Below are 23382 nucleotides of genomic sequence, written 5' to 3'. Positions count from 1 at the left end.
TAAAACTAAAGGTGCTAATCGTTACATGAAGAGAGTTGGATAATAGTATCCTTATCATGCCTTTTATCTTACCTTAGCACGTTCACTCCTATAGTTGTTTCAGAAAAAAAATTTTTTTTAACGTTTATTTATTTTTGAGACAGGGAGAGACAGCATGAACAGGGGAGGGTCAGAGAGAGAGGGAGACACAGAATCTGAAACAGGCTCCAGGCTCTGAGCTGTCAGCACAGAGCCCGATGCGGGGCTCGAACTCACGAACCGTGAGATCATGACCTGAGCCGAAGTCGGACGCTTAACCGACCGAGCCACATGCGCTGTGCTCAAAAATTGTTACTAAGCTAAGAAAACAAAAACTGTGGAGGACATGGTGCCTGCCTTCAAGGAGCTTACAATCTCTCTGGAGAGCCATTCAGAGAAACCAGAGGGTTTTGTTTTGTTTTGGTTTAACGTTTTATTTATTTTTGAGAGAAAGAGTGCAAGCAGGGGAGGGACAGAGAGAGGGAGACACAGAATCAGAAGTGGGCTCCAGGCTCTGAGCTGTCAGCAAAGAGCCCAATGCGGGGCTAGAATCCACGAACCGTGAGATCATGACCTGAGCCAAAGTCAGACGCTTGCCCAACTGAGTCACTGGGAGGGCTTGTTAAAATACAGATCACTGCGGGTGCCTGGGCAGCTCAGTTGGTTAAAAGTCAGACTCTTAATCTCTGCTCAGGTCGTGATCTCACGGTTTGTGAGTTCAAGGCCTACAATGGGCTCTGCGCTGATGGCACAGAACCTGCTTGGGATTCTATCTCTCCTTCTCTCTGCCCTTCACCTGCTTGTGCTCTCTCTCTCTCTCTCTCTCTCTCTCTCTCTCTCAAAAATAAATAAATAAACTAAAAAAAAAAAAAAAAAAAGGCTTGGGGCACCTGGGTGGCTCAATCGGTTGACCATCTGACTTTGATTCAGGTCATGAGCTTGTGGTTTGTGAGTTCAAGCCCCACATCAGGCTCGCTGCTGTCAGTGCAGAACCCGCTTCGGGTCCTCTGTTCCCCACCCCCTCGCCCCTCCCTCACTAATGCGCGCTCACACGCAGGCTTTCTCTCTCTCTCTCTCTCAAAAATAAATAAACATTAAAAAAATTTTTTTTTCAAGACTTTAAAAAAACAGATCACTGGACCCCGCCCCTAGGGTTTCTGATTCGGTGGGTCTGGAGTGGGCCCAAGAATTTGCATTTCTAGCAAGTTTCCAGGTGCTGCTGGTTTGGAGAGACCACATACTTTCAGAACTACGGATCTAGACCTATCAAGATCACATGTGACGTATATGATTGAGGTGGCACAGGTGTTCAGGGAGCACAGAAGAGGGGCCATTTTCTGTTTTCATGCTAAAACAGCTGAGGAGACAACTGGGAAAGTCCCTTTGCACCTGAAAATTACCCAGAAAAAGTTTTAGCTTTTAGACCTTGACCTTGGAAACATATTATGGTAAGAAGCAATGCATTGTGTATACCAGTAATTAGCTGCTTGGTAAATACTACCTTTTATTACTAATTATATCTATATAAGAAAATAGAAAATGCTTGGGGTAGCAACCCAGTCTCGGCTCTATCTTTGCTCCGAAAATGCTATGGGAACTTTCGCAAAGTCCCTGTCTGTGAGGTTTAGTTCTGGTCATCTGTAAAACTAAAAGGATTAGTTGGGAAGATTTTTAAGTTTCCCAACAGCTCAATCTTCATGATTCTATATCTTGCTTTAACAGGAAAAAAATATCCTTAAACAGAACTAGGACCATATCCTTTGTCTCCATGCATCTCAGTAGTACTTAACACAGTACCTTGAACCTAGTAGCTCTTCAGGAAATATTTGACCAATTGACTGAATCACTCAAGACCAATGCAAGACACAAGAGGTTCTTGCCTCACTGTTGTAAAGATTATAGCTTCCCCTTACCCTCAGGCTAACCCTTACCACACAAGCTTAGCTGCCAGGAGCTCTGGTTTTCAGCAGCCGTTCTTCCTGGCCACCACTCATGCACACGGTTAACTTTCAACATTGTTTCAATCCCCATTCATTTCTCTTGGGCACAATATTGAAGGAAATTATCCATGGATCCCATTGTCTTTCCATTCATTACCTTGCTTCCTGATTTTATTTAATCTGGCTCATGGCACTCTGTGCTCTGGGTATTACCTCTAACACACAAAGAACTACCCCATGGGAATGGAAACTGGTGCAGTCACTCTGGAAAACAGTATGGAGGTTCCTCAGAAAATTAAAAATAGAACTACCCTATGACCCAGCAGTTGCACTACTAGGTATTTATCCAAAGGATACAAAAATGCTTACTTGAAGGGGCACATGCAACCCAATATTTATAGCAGCACTATTGACAATGGACAAAGTATGGAAAGACCCAATTGTCCATCAACTGACAAAAGGATAAAGAAGATGTCATTTATATATACAATGGAATATTATTACTCGGTGATCAAAAAGAATGAAATCTTACCAGTTGCAACAATGTGGATGGAACTAGAATTCCATATTATGCTAAGTGAAATAAGTCAGTGAGAGAAAGACAAATATCGTATAATTTTATTCATATGTGGAATTTAAGAAACAAAATAGATGAACATAGGGGAAGGGAAGGAAAAATAAGATAAAAAGAGAAGGGGAGGTAAACCATAAGAGACTCTTAAATACAGAGAACAAACTGAGGGTTGCTGGTGGGGTGTTGGGTGGGGGGATGGGCTAAATGGATGATGGGCCTTAAGGAGGGGACTTGTTGGGATGAGCACTGGGTGTTATATGTAAGTGATGAATCACTAAATTCTACTCCTGAAACAATAACAACAATAACAAAGACAACAACAACGACAACAAAAAGAGCTACCTGAAACATTGTTTATTCTCTTAATCAGTTTATGTTCCATGAATCATGGCTCGTGCCTCTCTCACCTGTGGACTTTGGACAAGTTATTTAACTTCCTAGGTATAATAATAATAAAGAGGGGGCGCCTGCGTGGCTCAATTGGTTAAGCGTCCAACTTCTACTCAGGTCACATGATCTCATGGTTTGTGAGTTTGACCCCTGCAATGGGCTCTGTGCTGACAGCTCAGAGCCCGGAGCCTGCTTCAGATTCTGTGTCTCCCTCTCTCACCCTGCCCCTCCCCCGCTCATGCTCTGTCTTTCTCTCTCTCTCTCTCTCATTCTCTCTCTCTCAAGAATAAATAAACATTAAAAAAATTTTTTAAAAATAATAGAGGATTAAAGGAAAAGTATAAATATATGTGCCACATGAATATCTATTATATATATACTATATAAGTACCATATATTAGGTATATGAAGTGATTAATTAGACTAGTGCTTAGCACATAGTAAATTGTCAATTAGTATTAGATGTTATCTCTATAAATTTGACTATACGTATTTCTCTAAGCCTTTGGTTTGGGAATCTGGCAATCTTAATTTATAAAGGTGCTTTTCTGAGAAAGGCAAAAATTTTCTCTGACGTCCATATTCTCCAAAGAGCAGTCACCTGTCTTTTCACTATAACACATAGTAAATAGTGGCAGGGGCAAAGATTAAGGCAGGGGAAATTCACAGGGCCTTATGTGCTCTCTTTAGGGTTTCATTCAATTTATTATTTAAAAAAAAATTTTTTTTTAGTGTTTATTTTTGAGAGAGAGGGAGACAGAGCATGAGCAGGGGAGGGGCAGAGAGAGAGGGAGACACAGAATCCGAAACAGGTTCCAGGCTCTGAGCAGTCAGCACAGAGCCCGACACGGGGCCCAAACCCACAAACTTCGAGATCATGACCTGAGCCAATGTTGGACACTTAACCAACTGAGCCACCCAGGTGCCCCTTATTTTATTATTTGTTAATGTTTGCTTTTTTATTTTGAGAGAGAGGGAGGGAGCACTAGGGCAAGTGGGCGAAGGGCAGAGAAAGGGAGAGAGAATCCCAAACAGGTTCCTTGCTGTCAGCACTGAGCCCAACATGGGGCTCAATCCCATGAACCATGAGATCATGACCTGAGCCAAAATCAAGAATCAGATGCTTAACTAACTGAGCCACCCAGGCACCTTTCAATTTGGGTTTTGTTTTGTTTTGTTTTGTTTTAAATTTTTTAATGTTTATTTTTGAGAGAGAGAGACAGAGCATGAGTGGGGAAGGGCCAGAGAGAGAGGGAGAGAGACAGAATCTGAAGCAGGCTCCAGGCTTCCAGCTGTCAGCACAGAGCCCGACGCGGGGCCTGTGCTGAACCGCAAGATCATAACCTGAGCCTAAGTCGGATGCTTAACCGATTGAGCCACCCAGGCTCTCCTCAATTTAGTTTTTATTTTTTTATTTAAAAAAAATTTTTTTTAGTGTTTATTTATTTTTGAGAGACAGGAGAGACAGCATGAGAGGGAGAGGGCAGAGAGAGAGAGAGAAGGAGACCCAGAATATGAAGCAGGCTCCAGGCTCTGAGCTGTCAGCCCAGAGCCCGACGCGGGGCTCGAACTCACAGACCGCAAGATCATGACCTGAGCTGAAGTTGAACCTCAACCGACTGAGCCACCCAGGCGCCCCTCAATTTAGTTTTTAAAAAAATTATCTGTTTGGGGGCGCCTGGGTGGCTCAGTCGGTTGAGCGTCCGGCTTCAGCTCAGGTCATGATCTCGCGGTCTGTGAGTTCGAGCCCCGCGTGGGGCTCTGTGCTGACAGCTCAGAGCCTGAAGCCTGCTTCGGATTCTGTGTCCCCCTCTCTCTCTGCCCCTCCCCCACTCATGCTCTGTCTCTGTCTCAGAAATAAATAAACATTAAAAAAAATTATCTGTTTAGTATCTCCCAAAGGGAGCTATGTGGTCTTAAAATTTTTACAATATAGTCTCTGCACATGAAGAGCTTATGGTTCCACTGGGGAAACATGGGTTCTTTCACCACAGACGCTCAATGCTCACTGCTCTTAAAGATGATGCTGTGAAAACAACCAACACTCAGGTAGAAGAATATGAGTGTGTCAGATCACCAGCACAAATCATTGCTGTGAGTTTCCAAACTACTTCCTGGAATGATCAGGAAAAACCACAAGAAGTCCAAACGGACTTGAGTTGGTCAGACACGGTAGACTGAAATTGGGATGTGTGTGTAATTTGGGCAAAGTATGCAATCTGTGTTGCCTTTATAGCCCTACCCGAGAGGACTGGCTATTTGCCAGTATAACTCCCCTTAATAAGAATGACTGGGAGACAGCGCTAATGACTGCCAATGAGAAGTTTGATTCTCATTTAGTGAGTGGGTATCTAATAAAGTAGCATCACTGAACACAGACGTGAGCTTAACCTATCCAGGGGAAAGTAACATCACTTCTATAAAGACGACAACACAGCTCACCCTAGAGTGAGCAAGACTGTACGTTAAAAAGAATCTTTGACAAAGTGATACATTGAAGGCTGTAAAAAATGACTCCATGTTTGTAGTACGGTTGTTTTACTTCTGGCTGTGGGGACCTGTCTATGTTTGCTTTAGCAGCATCCAGACTGAAAAAGAGCACTAAAACAGAGCTGGAAAATAGGATGTGTATGTTGAAAATGTTTTTCCAGAGGCACCTGGGTGGCTCAGTCGGTTAAGCGTCCGACTTCGGATCAGGTCATGATCTCATGGTTTGTGAGTTCGAGTCCCGCGTTGGTCTCTGTGTTGACAGCTCGGAACCTGGAGCCTGCTTCGGATTCTGTGTCTCCTTCTCTCTCTGCCCCTCCCCTACTTGTGCTCTGTCCTTCTCTGTCTCTCAAAAATAACTAAATGTAAAAATATATGTGTGTGTGTGTATACACATATATAAAAGAAAATGTTTCTCCAAATTATCGAGTGGATTTTATCCAATCATGTTGATGCATATTGTCTTTGACATTTGGATCTTGAACACTCTATGTGTTAACCACAGAGTAAACTATTATTCTTAGACCTTAAGCTTTAAGAGATTATTTGAATAGAGAATCTTCCTAGTTTGTTCTTCAATAAAGACTGAAATAAAGTCTCCATCTTTTTTTATCTTTCACCTTTTGCATCATGACATCAGGAGGTCCTACTGATTTCTTCCTCTGGCTTTCTGCTTTTGATTTATTTAAAGAAACTTTTACTCATTCATTTCTCATGTTATAGGGAATGCGAAGAACATAATACAAAGCAACTTTTGCTTCAATTCCTGATGTTACTCAGCCCATTCCCTCTCTCCTTTCTACCTATTTATATCTTACTCATCCTTTAAGATCCACATTAAGCTCAGGGACACCTGGATGGCTTAGGTGGTTAAGTGTCCGACTTTGGTTCAGGTCATGATCTCACATTTTGTGAGTTCCAGCCCTGCATTGGGCTCTCTGCTGTCAGGGTAGAGCAGAGAAAGCCTGCTTTGGATCCTCTCTCTCCCTCTCTCTCTGCCTGCCCCCTCTCTCTCTCTCTAAAAAATAAATAAACATTAAAAAAAAAAACAAAACTTCGTAAAAAAAATCCACATTAAGTTTCTACATCCTCATGGAGACTTTCTTGCCTTCGGCCTCCTCTGAACCCTGCCCTTGTGGATGATATCCTCAGAACTTAATCATAGAATACTTGCCAGATCCCTTAAACTCATCTTGTGTTCCTTGGAAAAGTGGAATGTCATGGTGGGTAGCAGATAGCTCTTCCATATAGGCTTGGGCAAATTACTTCTCTCAGTTTCTGTTTATCTGGAAACCAGTGAAGACAGTAAAACTGCCCCCAAACCCTAAGATTTATATGAGGATCCACATAAAGTGCTTAGAAATATGCCTAAGACATTTTTGATGCTCAGCTAATGTTGGCTGCTATTACAATGTCTTTTGCCCCTTTCACCAGACCCATTTTTAGCACTTAGCCTTTACGTTCAATGAAAGGATGATTTCTGCCCTTAGTATGTTTATAATCTAGTTGTAGAGACGAAACACGTACAGAAAGGTAAGGCTGCTTACTATTAAATGACAAATGAGATATACAATAAACACGTTTTTCAGTAGCATCTGTTTAAGTGCCTTAGCAAGATATCTTATGAAATATTTGTGAGAAAATTTCTTTTTCACTTACCTAGATGCTTTCTGTGGCTTTTCCAAGTTTCACATCAGCAATTTTATTTTATGTTTTTAATGTTTATTTATTTATTTTTGAGAAAGAGGAAGTGAGCAAGAGAGGGGCAGAGGGAGAGTGAGAGAGAATCCCAAGCTTGCTCAGCGCTGTCAATGCAGAACCCTATGCAGGGCTCAAACCCGTGAACAGTGAGATCACGACCTGAGCCAAAATCAAGAGTCGGATGCTTAATGGACCGAGCCACCCAGGTGCCCAACAGTTCTATACTTTTTAAAACATGGCAGACAATCCCCTCACCAACTTCCAAATATACGACATTCTCTCTCTCTCATGCCTGCTTCCTCTCTCTCTCTCTCTCCCTTGTACACACACACACACACATACACGATGGCCCCTTTTCTTTTTTCTTTTTCAAATGTATTTTATTTATTAAAATATTTTTTTAAATTTTTATTTATTTTTGAGAGACAGAGACAGAGTGTGAGCAAAAGAGAGGCAGAGAGAGAAAGAGACACAGAATCAGAAGCAGGTTCCAGGGTCTGAGCTGTCAGCACAGAGCCCCACACAGGGCTCGAACTCACCACCTGTGAGATCATGACCTGAGCTGAAGTTGGAAGCTTAACCAACTGAGCCACCCAGGTGCCCCTATTTTTAAAATTTATTTATTTATTCTTGAGAGAGAATGAGAGTGAGAGAGGGAGAGGCAGGGAGAGAGAGGGAGAGAGAGTACCCTAAGCAGCCTCTGCACTATCAGTGTGGAGCCCGACTCGGGGCTTGAACTCACAAACTGTGAGATCATGTCCTGAGCGGAAACCAAGAATCAGATGCTTAACTGACTAAGCCACCCAGGTTCCCCGGGCCCCTTTTCTTTATCAGTTAGACATGCAGGGTTTTTATTCATGTGCCTGGTCTTTTTCATCTGAGGCATATATTTTCGTAGTCTAATAAGGTATCTTATAACAGTCTCCAAGCTCTCTGTAGCCTTTATATTCTTAACTACTCTTTTTTGTTTTTAACCTATCCAATAAATACTCAAGAACTGTAAAATCTTTGTATACAGTGCCTTCAATAAATATTGGCTATTTTTGCTCAAATTTTCAGTGCTGAATGTGTAAAATTCCAAAAATAAATCTAGGTTTTTTTTTTTTTAATGTTTATTTATTTTTGAGACAGAGAGAGAGACAGAGCATGAACGGGGGAGGGGCAGAGAGAGGGGGAGACACAGAATCGGAAGCAGGCTCCAGGCTCCAAGCCATCAGCCCAGAGCCCGACACGGGGCTCAAACTCACGGACCGTGAGATCGTGACCCTAGTGAAGTCAGACGCTTAACCGACTGAGCCACCCAGGCACCCCAATCTAGGTTATTTTTATTTCTTTGTGTGTGTGTGTGTGTGTGTGTGTGTGTGTAAACAAATTATATCTCCTTTATTAGTATGGTACTGATTGAGAGGGTTTTTTTTCCTTTTTTTAAAATTTATTTTATTTTATTTTATTTTATTTTATTTTTAATTTTTTTTTTTAACGTTTTATTTATTTTTGAGACAGGGGGAGACAGAGCATGAACAGGGGAGGGTCACAGAGAGGGAGACACAGAATCGGAAACAGGCTCCAGGCTCTGAGCTGTCAGCACAGAGCCCGACGCGGGGCTTGAACTCACGGACTGCGAGATCATGACTTGAGCCGAAGTCGGCCGCTTAACCGACTGAGCCACCCAGGCGCCCCTAATTTTTTTTATTTTTTTAAATTTACTTCCAAATTAGTTAGCATATAGTGCTACAATGATTTCAGTAGATTCCTTAGTGCCCCTTACCCATTTAGCCCATCCCCCCTCCCACAACCCCTCCAGCAACCCTGAGTTTGTTCTCCGTATTTATGAGTCTCTTATGCTTTGTCTCCCTCCCTGTTTTTATATTGTTTTTGTTTCCCTTCCCTTATGTTCATCTGTTTTGTCTCTTAAAGTCCTCATATGAGTGAAGTCATATGATTTTTGTCTTTCTCTGACTGACTAATTTCAGTTAGCATCATACCCTCCAGTTCTATCCACGTAGTTGCAGATGGCAAGATTTCATTCTTTTTGATTGCCGAGTAATACTCCACTGTGTGTGTGTGTGTGTGTGTGTGTGTGTGTGTGTGTGTATACGCACATATATACACATATATACACATTTATATATATGTATATATATACCACATCTTCTTTATTCATTCATTCATCCATTGACGGACATTTGGGCTCTTTCCATACTTGGGCTATTGTTGATAGTGCTGCTATAAACATGGGGGTGCATGTGTCCCTTCGAAACAGCACACCTGTATCCCTTGGATAAATGACTAGTAGTGCAATTGCTGGGTCATAGGGTAGTTCTATTTTTAGTTTTTGGAGAAACCTCCATACTGTTTTCCAGAGTGGCTTCACCAGCTTGCATTCCCATAGGTTATTTTTAATTTCTTAAAAAAAAGATGAATTGGTAATGAACTTAGATCACTTCGCCAGATAATAAAAACACTTTCTTTCTCCAACTTTGCTGAGGAAACTGAAAACCAAGTGATTTATACACTTGAAACAAATGTCACATCTTATCAAGGACAAGAACCAGTTCTAGCTTGACAACATAGATTCCCTGAGCTTTCTGAATTTGGGACACTGTGGATGTCTTAGCTGTCCACTACTATCATGATTATGACAACTTAAAAAAGAGGCTTTACTTCAATCTTTTAAAATTTACGGTTCCATGACTTACAGTTTGTAGTGGATTTTTACATATATTCCATACATAGGAAATACATGTGAAATTTAAATTTTTCTAAATAATCTTACAACTGTTGAGGTGATTGGAGTTATTTTTAAACTGTTGAGGTGGTTGGCGTTCTCCAAATTTTCTCCTTTCTTTTTATTTCCCCAAACAAGGAAGAGTAAAATAAAAAATAGTGGTGTTTCACCATTAAACATTTAAAAAAATACAGTAATTCGTACACCTGAAACTAATGTAACATTGTGTGCCAACCAAACTTCAATTAAAAAAAAATACAGTAATTCTTTTTTTAGGAAAGAAATAGATCCCAATTATTTCCACCCGATTAATTGCAAATAGCTTATAGAGAAAATGCTATACAGACCTACTTATTATATGAGTGCCTCAACTAGACTCGGAGGTACTTTAAAAAAGTGTACAGGCATCCCTTTCAAACTTACTTCTTCTAAGCTTCTGGTATTACAGAAATTGCTTAAGTAATTCCTTTTTTTTTTTTTTTTTTAAGTCATTCCTTTTGACAATGAGAGTTAATCAACTCTGTATCAGGTGGAATATGGAAACTACCTAAGGATTAATGTGGCTATTGTTCAAATTAACATTAACAAATTCTTCCCTTTACAGAGAATTGTAAGCATAATTATGGCCTTTATCTTTCCAAAAGCTCTTGTTATTTAATTATTAGCACGATTTTTCTGATTCTTTGTTAGATTCTTTGAAACAGCACAGACTGCGATTGTTTTTATTATTAAAACTACATTTTGATGAATAAACACATCAAGTTCCCTACCCTCCCTGGAAGAGTAACTTTTAATGCAATACATACTTGAATGTTTAATAATTATCTTTAAAAGCAGTTTTAAGTAAATAAAAGCTCTTTGCCAAGCAAGGTCCATGTTTTGTAATTTCCAGCTGTGAAGCAGCCACCATATGAAGCAGCATATTAAATGTTAATCACTTTAGCTCTACCTAATTAAATATTTAACCCTGCAAAGATCTAGAGAAAGTGAAAAAGGTTGAACTTGATTTAATGTATACAATTATTTTGAATCACATTCTGTCCCTGGATGATTACAATCAGATGTATCTAGTATTTCACCTTTGGAGCCTCCAAGGTACAAGACCATTCCAAAATCATTATTGTCATAATCACAATCGTCATTATTGTCATCACAGCTAACATTTATTAGAAGTTTACTCTGTGCTAGGTTACGTGCTTTACATGTACAATTTTATTTGCGCCTTACAACAGTCCTATGAGGTAGGTGCTATTATCTCCATCCAGAGTCTAAAGCTTAGAAAGGTTAAGTAACGTGACGAATGTCACAGAACTAGTAGGTGCCAAATCCCATATTTTTAAGCCCCTTGCTCCTCACCTTCCCTTTATTTTACCCAAGCCCGCTTAATTCACTTAAATTTAGTATCAGTTGACTTTTCTCATGACCTTTTTGTTGAGACTCATTTCGGTCTTCTCCTTCTCCTCAACGACACATGTTGTCCAACAGATGTTGGACAACAAAAACATATACGTTTGGGGCGCCTGGGTGGCTCAGTGCATTGAGCATCCACCTTTGGCTCAGGTCACGATCTCGCAGTTCAGGAGTTCGAGCCCGGCATTGGGCTCTGTGCTGACACCTCAGAGCCTAGAGTCTGCTTCAGATTCTGTGTCTCCCTCTCTCTCTCTCGGCCCCTTCCCCTCTCACACTCTCTCTCTCAAAAATAAACAATAAATAAACATTTAAAAAAATAATAATAAAATACTTTAAAAATATATAAATATATATAATGTTCAAAGAATAGGGAAACAAGGTATAACTAATTGAGGAGTTAATCAACAAGGAGATCTAAAAAAATAAAAAGCCAAACACATGATTGTCAGATGAGTGGACAGTGAAGAATGCTTGGCGTTGTTTAACAGTCTGGTGTCCTGGAGGCTGGAAAGGCTTTAAATAAAAGTGAAGAGGTGAGGGCATCCCTAGGATGCCCTCGGAAATAGGTTGGATGCCTCTGGAGAGGCAGAAAGTCTGGCAAGTGCTGGGTGAGTGGGAGCATGTCGGGGTTGTCCTGTAGGGCTCGAAAAAGGAGAACAGGGTATAGGGGATTGGAAGAGCTGGGTCACTTACATTTACACTTGATGTCTTAGTACCAAGGACAGTCGTAGACCCTGATAAAAGGCAATCTTTGAACACTCCAAGTTGCATTTGGGTCATTGTTGTATGACCCTGTGTCATCGTATTTATGTTTCATTTTCCTGTCTGAACAAAAGGGAGCAATTCTTGTTCTCTTGGGTTTTCTCCTAGTCATCAACCATAAGAGTTAGGCCACAGAACACAAACAAAAGGAGAATGGAATATTTTATAAGATAGATTTGTAAAAGCTGAACTATCGGGGCACATCTTTCTAAAACAAGCGCCGGCGAAAACTTTTAACGAAACACCTAAATTCACTAGTGACTGCCGCTACAGCTAAGATCCTCGAACTTCCATTTCTCCTTTAAGTGACAGGCACTTGAAAAATATTAAAACGGGATGCAGTTAGCTTTCGATGACTTAGGCCACCGACAATTCAATGTATGGATTACGCAGAATTTTAATGGACTCATTTCACACGTCGTTATCAACTCTACGTGAAGTTTAAAAGGACAAAGGCTGAAAGTGGATTTGGCCAGTTTTCCGCGTTATTTCCACGGTGGGGCAGAGAGTGGGGGGATTTCCTTTGAGACAAGACTCGGTGCAGCCAATAATTGCTAGTATTGCCAGACTGGTAATAACAGGCTGATGAAAAGGTGAACACAACGCGAAAACTCTGATTAAATCAAGCGCGCCCTCCCACCCTCGTTTTCGGTGAGGAATTTTCCTCTTTCTCCCGCCCTCACAGGAGGGGCTGAGACAGCATCTGGCATCATAATACCAACATTTGTTTCGTGATTCCTCTTTGCCGGGCACGCTAACACACATCACTTCTCAGGAATCAGGATTCACTGGTACTTGTCTGCATTTTTAAAATAAACGCCGGCTCGAGAATCTGGGGGCTGATTTTTTTTCCACCAGCTGGAACAACCGCGATCTGGACCCCTCCCCCGAATAAGCCGAGCTCTCCCCGGTTTTATTCCAGGCCTGTGACACCTCCACTCCCTCGGTGAAACCGCCGTGACTCACATCTTTGCAGCTCCTTCGCCCCCCACGCGCCCCCAACACACAACCCCCGGGGACCCAACCCGAGCCCACAGCGCCTCGTGAAGCCGCCCAAGCCGACTTGGAGGTCTCGGGTCTGAGTCACACAGGAGGACCACCCTCGTCGGCCCCCCCCCCCCCCCCCCCCCCACACACAGTCCCTCACTCCCCGGCGCGCCGGCCTCCCCGCCTGACACACCGACGCCCGTCGTCCCCGCGCAACTTGTTATGCTCCAGCTCGAGCCCTTGACCCAAAAACCTCCGAGAAACAGAGAGCCGCAGAGCCGGCCTCCGGCGGCCTTTGATGGCTTTGTTATTGTTTGGGTTTGAATCGATACGCCCCTCCCCATCCTTCCTCCCTCGCGGCTCGACACCCAGCTCCCGCCTCCCCTCACGCCCCGCGCCCCTCCCCCTCCATTTTGGCGCCTTTTCCTTCCCGCCACGTCGTGGCGGCGTAGAGACCATTCTGACCGCGAGAGCGGGGCGGGGCGTGGGCGGGGCGCGCCGCGTTATGCAGATCAGTCAGCTTCTGGTTGGCTGGAGACGCGCCGGCGGGGGCGGGGCCGGGGCGCGGCGAAGGAGCGCGCGGGGCGGGGGCCGAGGGGAGTCGCCCTGTCCCGCCGCTTCCCCACCCCCTCTCCTCCCTCAGCCGGCCCGGCAGCCCGGCTCCCCGCCTAGGCCTCCCGGAGAGGCCCCGCCCCATCCCCGCCCGCCCGCGACCCCCCCCGCCACCGCCGGCGCGCTCCGCCCCTTTACTCCTGGCGGCTGGGCGAGCCGGGCGTCTGCTGCAGCGGCCGCGGTGGCGGAGGAGGCCCGACAGGACTTGGCGGCGGCGGCGGCGGCGGCGGCGGCGGTGGCGGGACCGGCAGCAGCAGCAGCAGCTACAAGCTCCCAGTGCCGCGGCGCTGCCGCACGAGCGCCACGAGCCGCCCACCCCGCCGCCCTCGGCGCTGACTGACCCCGCCGGCGTGTCCGCCAGCCGCCAGCCCCGGCAGCGCCCCCAGTCGTCCTCCGACTCGCCCTCGGCCTTCCGCGCCAGCCGCAGCCGCAGCCGCAACGCCAGCCGCAGCCTCAGCTCCAGCCATCGGCACAGCCACCGGCATAACCCCAGCCCCAGCTCCTGCTGCAGCTCCTCCAGACACAGTCCCTACGCCGACACCCTGGAGGTTGGGATGCTCTTGTCCAAAATCAACTCGCTTGCCCACCTGCGCACCGCGCCCTGCAACGACCTGCACGCCACCAAGCTGGCGCCCGGTGAGCGTCCACCCCCCACCCCCCATCCCGGGATGGGGAGGCGGCTAGACCCCTAGGGTTGGGAGCTGGGGGGGGGGCCCTCACGGGCCGGCACTGAGTCCCCTTTGCCTCCCCCTTTCCTAGGCAAGGAGAAGGAGCCCCTGGAGTCGCAGTACCAGGTGGGCCCGCTACTGGGCAGCGGAGGCTTCGGCTCGGTCTACTCAGGCATCCGGGTCGCCGACAACTTGCCGGTGAGTGGGCGCCCCGCCGTGGGGAGGGCGCGCCGGGCGGGAGACTCTCGGGTGTGCTTTGGCCCCGGCGAGAGGACCTAATGGAGCCTCTTTGGGGGGTTTCCAGGTGGCCATCAAGCACGTGGAGAAGGACCGGATTTCCGATTGGGGAGAGCTGGTGAGTGCCTTGGAGTGAGCGACCCTGAAGGATGGGGTGGGGTGAGGGGTCCCCTCCGACTCCCGCCCTAACGTAGCCTCTTCGCCCCTGCAGCCCAATGGCACCCGAGTGCCCATGGAAGTGGTCCTGCTGAAGAAGGTGAGCTCGGGCTTCTCCGGCGTCATTCGGCTCCTGGACTGGTTTGAGAGGCCCGACAGTTTCGTCTTGATCCTGGAGAGGCCCGAGCCGGTGCAAGACCTCTTCGACTTTATCACGGAAAGGGGGGCTCTGCAGGAGGAGCTGGCCCGCAGCTTCTTCTGGCAGGTGCTGGAGGCTGTGCGGCACTGCCACAGCTGCGGGGTGCTCCACCGCGACATCAAGGACGAGAACATCCTCATCGACCTCAATCGCGGCGAGCTCAAGCTCATCGACTTCGGGTCGGGGGCGCTGCTCAAGGACACCGTCTACACGGACTTCGATGGTGAGCCAGGCCTGGGAGGGAGCTGCCGGGGAGGGAGCTGCCCAGGTGACTTGGCCTTGCCTGGAGGCCTCGGCCGGCTTCCCTCTTCGGCCCTTTGTAAAGGTCATCGGGCCGTCTGGCTCGGTGCTAGCAGGGGTGGGGCGAAGAAGAGCTTCCCAGCGTAGTAAAGCCGGAGATTTCCAGCCAGCTGAACCTGTCATGTTTCTGGCATGATGTTATTTTTTAAGTGGAATTCAGTGGGTTCCAAGCTTTTCCGATGAATAAGAGGTTGTGGGCAACCGGCCGTAGCCCAGATTTCTGAAGTCTGACCCAGTTTCCCCGCCAGTAAAGGGATGGGGTGGGGGGGGGGGAGGGAGGAGAGAGCGGGAGAGATGAAAATTGACGCCGGCTTTGTAATTTTTGTTTTGTTTTATAAAGAAGTTTTCTGTGATGTAGTTTTTAGAGCTGCAGTTTCTCTCCCCTTTGATCTAGGGACGGATAAAGGGATAGAAACAGTAGTTTCACTAAATAACTCATTTTATTGTGCTTCCTCCTTATTTATTTATTTTTTGTCATTGTGGGGTGAGGGAGTCGGGAATGAATGTTGTGAAATAAGATCTCTTGCTGGTTTGAAAATTAGTTGGGTGTCTCCGCAGAGAGGATGAAAACCTACCCTAGGGAGGGGCTTGGAGCGGGTTCTTTCAGAAAAGATGGAATAGAGAGCCTGAGATCAAAGCAAAGGAGGGTGGGTCATCATCTGAGCGGCTTAACCTAACCAACTACAGCCTTTCAAAACTTGTGACTGGGGCTTGTGGTTTGTGTTTATTTGCCCTTGGAGGACGCTGGGTTGGGCAGCATTTTTTTGTATTTAACAGTTAATGGCTGGCCGGGTCCTCCCTTGTTTTTTCCTCCGAGTCTTTGCTGCCCCCTGGTGAGCACAAGCGGGATGGCCCCCACCTTTTTTTTTTTTTTTTTTTTTACAACCCAAAGTTTGTAAACAGGAATCACGTGGTCTGAAACCGGCTCTGCAGCGCTGGCTACCTTTGCAGTGGGGGGAAGACAGGGTGTGGATGTCTGTCGCGGCGCTCAGGGCGAGGGGAGGAAGGCCTCTCAAAGGGCACCCTGTCTTTTAGGATGTAGTATGTTGTATAAGGGCCCTGGACTGGATGGCAGCTGAGAAGAGAATCACCCAGGCTCCCGGGACACCTTCATGCAGTTTCAGGATATTCTGGGATACCTCCCTGGGTTGTGCAGACTTTCATCCCTTCGTCCCATTGTGGGTGGTCCTAGCGCATGCGGGCCTCAGGCTTGGGGTTTGTGGCCAGCGCTGTTTGTCTGTAGGAGCAGTTTGTAAAGAATTTTGGTGTATGGTCTGGGCTGGTAGAGAGGTGGGAAGGCTTTGTGTTGGAAAGATGCCCCTCATCCACACCTTTTAGCCTAGGGGGGAAATAGAGTTAGCCCAGCTCCTGTCCCGGGAGAAGTGGAGTGGTGCTGTTATTTTGTAAGAGTCATTCGTTATATGCGTTGCTTTGTTTCTTTTTTGCTAAAAGCGTGTTTTCCTTTCTATTCCCCCGGCTCGCAGGGACCCGAGTGTATAGTCCCCCAGAGTGGATCCGCTACCATCGCTACCATGGCAGGTCGGCCGCCGTCTGGTCTCTGGGGATCCTGCTGTATGATATGGTCTGTGGAGATATTCCTTTTGAGCATGATGAAGAGATCATCAGGGGCCAAGTTTTCTTCAGGCAGAGGGTCTCTTCAGGTAACTTTTGGGAAGCCCCTTGTTGAAGAGAAGCAGGAATCACAAGGCGGTTAGGCCTCAGGGGACAGTCTTTGAATTCTGGAGAGCTTCACCTCTCCAGGGGATGCCGCGACCCTTGGCTTAGCAGAGTCGTAGGCCAGTGATTCCGGAGAGCTGGCGCTCAGGAATTGAATGGTTTGTGTTGAGCATTCCCTGGGAGGCCATAGGAAGACCATGTGTGAGAATATTGTGAAGAAAAGACCATCTCGTTTGGCCGAAAGCTGTTTTTTTTGTTATTTTGTTTTTTGTTTTTGTGCCAGCAGTCCTGATCCCTCAACTCCTGGCTCTTTTGCCACAGAGTGAAAAGTTGAGGGTTCTTTGAGCCTTCTCCCTTAAGGCAGACTCTCTAAATGTTGTGGTTCCAGTGACCTCATTGTGGGTGGTGTTCATATTTGTAAGTTGTAGGTGAATTGAATCACCTCATCATGCTCACTGATGTCTCATCAAAATCCCTTGTCATCATTCTTCCTATTTCTAGTGAGTGGGTGTCGTGGGAAAGGCCCCAGCTATTGAAGTTTGAAAACCACAGGTTTAAGAGGGGAGCTGTTTTTTTAGCTGAAAGCAAGTTGGAAGATCCAGCTCTTATAGTTAATACCTTCCCATTGAAAACTAGTTCTAGGAGGTTCGTGGTCTCTGTTGGACCCCAGACTGTAGTGGGCCCCTGGGAAGCAAATGAGCAAGACCTTTGCATCGCAGAAACAGGTTGAGTCATTTGTAACCTCTGTCTGTCTTGCTTTCTGCAGAGTGTCAGCATCTCATTAGATGGTGCTTGGCCCTGAGACCGTCAGATCGGCCATCCTTCGAAGAAATCCAGAACCATCCCTGGATGCAAGATGTCCTCCTGCCCCAGGAAACAGCCGAGATCCATCTGCACAGCCTGTCACCAGGGCCCAGCAAATAGCAGCTTTTCTGGCAGGTCTTCCCCTCCCCCTCAGATGCTCGAGGGAGGGGAAGCTTCTGTTTCCAGCTTCCCAGAGTACCAGTGACACTTCTCGCCAAGCAGGACAGTGCTTGATAACAGGAACAACATTTACAACTCATTCCAGACCCCAGGCCCCTGGAGGTTGCCTCCCAACAGTGGGGGAAGAGACTCCTCTCCAGGCGTCCTAGGCCTCAACTCCTCCCGTAGATGCTCTCTCCTATTCAAAGAGGTCCGGCTTGGCTGGACTCTGCAAAATCCTGGGGGGGGGGGGGGGGGGGGGGGGGTCAGAACCCTGCCATGGAACTGTTCCCTTCATCACGAGTTCTGCTGAATGCCGCGATGGGTCGGGTAGGGGGGAACCGGGTTGGGGTAGGATAGGACTAGCAACATTTGAAGTCCCTGTCACCTCTTCCGACTCTTCTGAGTGCCTTCTGTGGGGACTCCGGCTGTGCTGGGAGAAATACTTGAACTTGCCTCTTTTACCTGCTGCTTCTCCAAAAATCTGCCTGGGTTTGGTTCCCTATTTTTCTCTCCTGTCCCCCTCCCCCCATCCTTCCTATGAAAGGTGCCATGGAAGAGGCTACAGGGCCAAACGCTGAGCCACCTGCCCTTTTTCTGCCTCCTTTAGTAAAACTCCGAGTGAACTGGTCTTCCTTTTTGGTTTTTACTTAACTGTTTCAAAGCCAAGACCTCACACACACAAAAATGCACAAACAATGCAAATCAACAGAAAAACTGTAAATGTGTGTACAGTTGGCATGGGTAGTGTACAAAAGGATTGTAGTTGATTGAATTTTTTTTTTTTAATTTTGCCTTTAAGTTATTTTACCTGTTTTTGTTTTCTTTTCTTTCTTTTTTTTTTTTTTTTTTTTTTGGAAAAGATGCGCATTCTAACCTGGAGGTCAACGTTATGTATTTATTTATTTATTTATTTGGTTCCCTTCCTGCTCCAAGCTTCCACGGCTGCTGCCATAGTTTCTTTCCTCCTTTCCTCCTCTGACTTGGGGACCTTTAGGGGAGGGCTCGCTCTGTTTGTAGGGTGACGGGGACTCAGGCGGGGCAGCTGCTGCGGCTCCCTGACTGCTGCGGGGCCCCCTCACCTACTCGCCCAAGTGGGTATGGGTTCCGTGGGGGAGGGGAAGGGGCATTGCTGACTGGTGTACATAGGATAGATCTATGAAAAGCAGTTCTGGATGGTGTGCCTTCCGGATCCTCTCTGGGGCTGTGTTTTGAGCAGTATGTAGCCTGCTGGTTTTATCTGAGTGAAATACTGTACAGGGGAATAAAAGAGATCTTATTATTTTTTTTTTTTTATACTTGGCGTTTTTTGAATAAAAACCTTTGTCTTAACTTGTGGCTTTTAAAGTGTTGTCCGTGCTGAGGGGAGGCTCATTTCTTGAATTCCTGGCGGGTGCCTCAATCTCCTGAGAGAAAAGAGAGCGTTAAGCCTAAATTGGGTTTCCTTCAACAGGACATGTGGGCTAGTAGCCTTTCTGAAATAAATATGCGGCCAAAGGCTTGGTGTGGGGGGCAGCCTTCGGTGGGCAAATTCGGCCTGAGGGGTCCAACCTCTATTTCTGATGCAGATTCTAGAGCCCTCAACACACTATACGGCCTAGTCAGTTGGTGTCAGTCACGTTTCCTGGAATAGCTCCTCCTGACTAGTGGAGGTGGAACTACAGAACATTTTCATCGCTGCAGAAAGTTCTATTGGACAGGGCTGACCTAGAGAGAGCAAACCGCTCTATTGCTAAACTGACAGTGGAAGCTTCTTTTTCAGCCGTCGTTCCCACCAGCCAAACATTCTGAGCACGCATACCTGACGTGTTCAGCTTCCTGAAAACCTGTATACCTGTATTGCTCTCAGTTCCCGATTCGAGGTCCCTTCGCCTTTCGTGTGGGCTTGAGTCATTAATAGCAGGTGGGTGGAAATGTTTTTGACTTAAGCAGACCGGGTTTTCCCCTCCGATGTGCTTTACACAGAGCTTATAATGGGAGTAGATGAAAAGTTAGCTCTGCCATTTTACTGCTTGTTCTGGGATTAGTATTTTTAGTCTATGATTTCTTTGCAGGAATCTGCTCAAGCCCCTTGCCCCTTTTTTGAGTTTTTCTCTTTTTCTTTTTTTTTGTTTTTCAAGTAAACTCTACCCCCAGCGGAGGGCTCGAACTCACAAGACCTCGCGTCGCAGGCTCTACCAATGAGCCAGCCAGGCGCCCCTGTCAGAGTTTAGTGTAAACTGGATGGTGGAACCTATGAATCCACTTAGTGCACGTGGCCTGAATACACCCTGATAGGCAGCAAGCACGTTTTGGAGCGTGTGCTGCTGTTAATTTGCATATTAAGTATTAGTAAATGTTGGTTTCTTTTTCCGCATAAGCATCAGCAAGCGCCTCTAATATTCTTTCCCCATGGGTCATCTTGCTCCCTCCCCTCGGTGCACGCAAACACCCTTTGGACGCTGGCCAGATGTCTTGTCAGGTTGCTTGAGGGTCCGGGGTCACGATACTTTTCATTGTCTGCCCTTAAGCTTGAACTAGACCCCGAGCCCTAGCTCAGCCCCACCGTGGCTGTGGGAAAGGAAGTATTTGTCGGTTTTGGGGGCCGATGTTTTGAGTTCCTCTTTCCTCCCCACCCGTACCCAAGCACACACACAAACTCCCAATGCATGAATGTTGGATGCCTCATCCTTTCCAGTAAAGTTGACACTTGAACACTCAAAAGTTGCTCCAAACTTCTAACGAAATCTTGCAAAACCCCACCCATCCCTCCCTTGAAGTGAATTTCTGGCAGTTTCCCCTACTGGGACTGCTAGGGGTGATGGAAGACAGTGTCTCTTTAAAGAAATACAATATCGTGCTCCTATTACAGGGTGCAGGATCTTAGGGGTTGTATGGGAAGGGAGAAAGCACAGTCTCTTCTCACTGGCAGTTGACAATCTAGTGAAGAAAGGGAGTCCATGTCTAGTAAGACTGTGGCCACAGGAATATTGGGGGAGTGATGGTTAGAAGCACTAGCTTGGGACTCACTCTTGAGCTTTGATTCCATCACCATTACCTGGATGCCTTGGGCAAGTTCTAATCTGCAGAGATATTTCTTGATTGGATTGTAAGGAAGAAGGAATTAAATAAGGGGTGTACTACTTGCAAACAAACACTAGGGATTATGCTTAGGGATGCCTAATAGATGTGATGAAAGTATGGAGGTGGGGAGGGCAATAGAGACAGGATAGTGGTCCTTACTTCTGGGGAGGAGGAAGGGAAGCTATGGTTTGGGGAGGAGTATCTGGGGGCCTTTGACTGGGCAATGCTTTCTTTCAGAGGCTAGATGATAAAGATGAAGATATTTGCATGATCCCCCCCCCCCTTTTAAAGTAGGCTCTAAGCCCAACATGGGGCTCGAACTCCTGACTCCAAGATCAAGAATGGTATGCTCTACTGACTGAGCCAGCCAGGTGCCCTTGCGTTGTTCCATTAAAAAGTTTTTTTTAATGTTTATTTATTTTTGAGAGAGACAGAGACAGAATGCGAGTGGGTTAGAGGCAGAGAGAGAGGGAGACACAGAGGCAGAAGCAGGCTCCAGGCTCTGAGCTGTCAGCACAGAGCCCGACGCGGGGGCTCGAACTCACGAGCTGTGAGATCATGACCTGACCCAAAGCTGGACACTCAACCGACTGAGCCACCCAGGCACCCCCCTGTGTTGTTCTTTATAGCTTTTGGTTGGTCTTAAATATTGCATGATAAATTTTAAATTTTGATTTAATTTTTTACAGTTTATTTATTTTGAGAGAGAGAGAGAGAGAGAAAGGGAGTGTGAGTGAATGGGGAAGGGGAAGAGAGAGAGGAAGAGAGAGAATCCCAAACAGGCTCTGTGCTGACAGCACATCTCCATCTCACGAACCGTGAGATCATGACCTGAGTGGAAATCAAGAGTCCGATGCTTAACGGACTGAACCACCCAAGCATTCCAATTAATTAATTTTTTTAATTTAATTTTTTATTTTTTAAAATTTACATCCAAATTAGTTAGCATATAGTGCTACAATGATTTCAGGAGTAGATTCCTTAATGCCCCTTACCCATTTAGCCCATCCCCCCTCCCACAACCCCTCCAGCAACCCTGTTTGTTCTCCATATTTATGAGTCTCTTATGCTTTGCCCCCCTCCCTGTTTTAATATTATTTTTGTTTCCCTTCCCTTATGTTCATCTGTTTTGTCTCTTAAAGTCCTCATATGAGTGAAGTCATATGATTTTTGTCTTTCTCTGACTGACTAATTTCAGTTAGCATCATACCCTCCAGTTCCATTCACATAGTTGTAAATGGCAAGATTTCATTCTTTTTTTTTTTTTAATTTTTTTTTTTTTAACGTTTATTTATTTTTGAGACAGAGAGAGACAGAGCATGAACGGGGGAGGGGCAGAGAGAGAGGGAGACACAGAATCAGAAGCAGGCTCCAGGCTCCGAGCCATCAGCCCAGAGCCCGACGCGGGGCTCGAACTCACGGACCGTGAGATCGTGACCTGAGCCGAAGTCGGACGCTTAACCGACTGAGCCACCCAGGCGCCCGAGATTTTATTCTTTTTGATTGCCGAGTAAGACTCCATTGTATATATATACCACATCTTCTTTATCCATTCATCCATCATCGATGGACATTTGGGCTCTTTCCATACTTTGGTTATTGTTGACAGTGCTGTTATAAACACGGGGGTGCATGTGTCCCTTCGAAACAGCACACCCGTATCCCTTGGATAAATGCCTAGTAGTGCAATTGCTGGGTCATAGGGTAGTTCTATTTTCAGTTTTTTGAGGAACCTCCACACTGTTTTCCCAATTAATTAATTTTTTTAAAGTAAACTCTACACTCAACGTGGGGCCTGAACTCACAACCCTGAGATCAAGAGTCTCATGGTCTACCCACTGAGCCAGCCAGGGGCCCCCATGATAGATTTTAAAGAGTAACAAACAAATTTGTGTTTATCACATAGGAGGCAGAAGGTCGAGTTATTACTGCCCTTGACTGAGGTGATCTGGGAAGGCTTCAAAGACGAAGCAGCATTTCAACTGGCTTTGAAGGATGAGCCTCAGTTTGTTCATCTGTAAAGTAAGGCATTGAACATGCAGACTGAGCTAAGAAATCCAGAGGCTAATTTTTTTCCTCATTAAACAAAGGATCAGTAAACTACGGCCTACTGACCAAGTCTGGCACAGCACCTGGGTTTATATAACCTGCAAGCCAAGGCTGGGTTTTATATATATATAAATATATTTTATATATCATTTTATTATATATATATAATTTATATGCCACATAAATTATTATATATATATATATATAAATGTTTATTTTTGAGAGAGAACACAAGCAGGGGAGGTGCAGAGAGACAGAGGGGGACAGGAGGATCAGAGGCGAGCTCTGCACCTACAGCAGAGAGCCTGATGTGACACCTAAACTCACCAACCGAGAGATCGCAACCTGAGCCAGAGTTCGACGCTCAACCGACTGAGCCACCCGGGCACCCCGGGTTTTATGTTTTTAAATGGTTGAAAAAAGATCAAACGAAGAATAATATTTTGTAACGTGTAAGGATT

The 23382-nt window shown here is 45.9% G+C and overlaps 1 protein-coding gene across 1 annotated transcript; it reads left to right on the top strand.

The window, feature by feature from the left end:
* The first annotated feature begins 13721 nt into the window (after positions 1 to 13721).
* PIM1 (Pim-1 proto-oncogene, serine/threonine kinase) lies at positions 13722 to 18440 on the top strand. Its single transcript, XM_049653357.1, has 6 exons — positions 13722 to 14245; positions 14369 to 14475; positions 14582 to 14632; positions 14726 to 15092; positions 16654 to 16830; positions 17613 to 18440. Exons 1-6 carry the CDS (start codon positions 14164 to 14166, stop codon positions 17768 to 17770), a joined length of 942 nt encoding a protein of 313 aa, XP_049509314.1. The 5' UTR covers positions 13722 to 14163; the 3' UTR covers positions 17771 to 18440.
* Positions 18441 to 23382: the final 4942 nt, after the last annotated feature.

Source organism: Panthera uncia, assembly GCF_023721935.1.
Source record: "Panthera uncia isolate 11264 chromosome B2 unlocalized genomic scaffold, Puncia_PCG_1.0 HiC_scaffold_24, whole genome shotgun sequence".
Classification (NCBI taxonomy): Eukaryota; Metazoa; Chordata; class Mammalia; order Carnivora; family Felidae; genus Panthera; species Panthera uncia.
This window is presented reverse-complemented; position numbering and strand designations above follow the sequence as displayed.

Coding starts and splice junctions, on each gene's coding strand:
- PIM1 (XM_049653357.1), top strand. CDS start 14,164: ATGCTCTTGTCCAAAATCAACTCGCTTGCCCACCTGCGCACCGCGCCC. Junction 14,246..14,368: donor CGCCACCAAGCTGGCGCCCG/GTGAGCGTCCAC, acceptor CCCCTTTCCTAG/GCAAGGAGAAGGAGCCCCTG. Junction 15,093..16,653: donor CGTCTACACGGACTTCGATG/GTGAGCCAGGCC, acceptor CCCGGCTCGCAG/GGACCCGAGTGTATAGTCCC.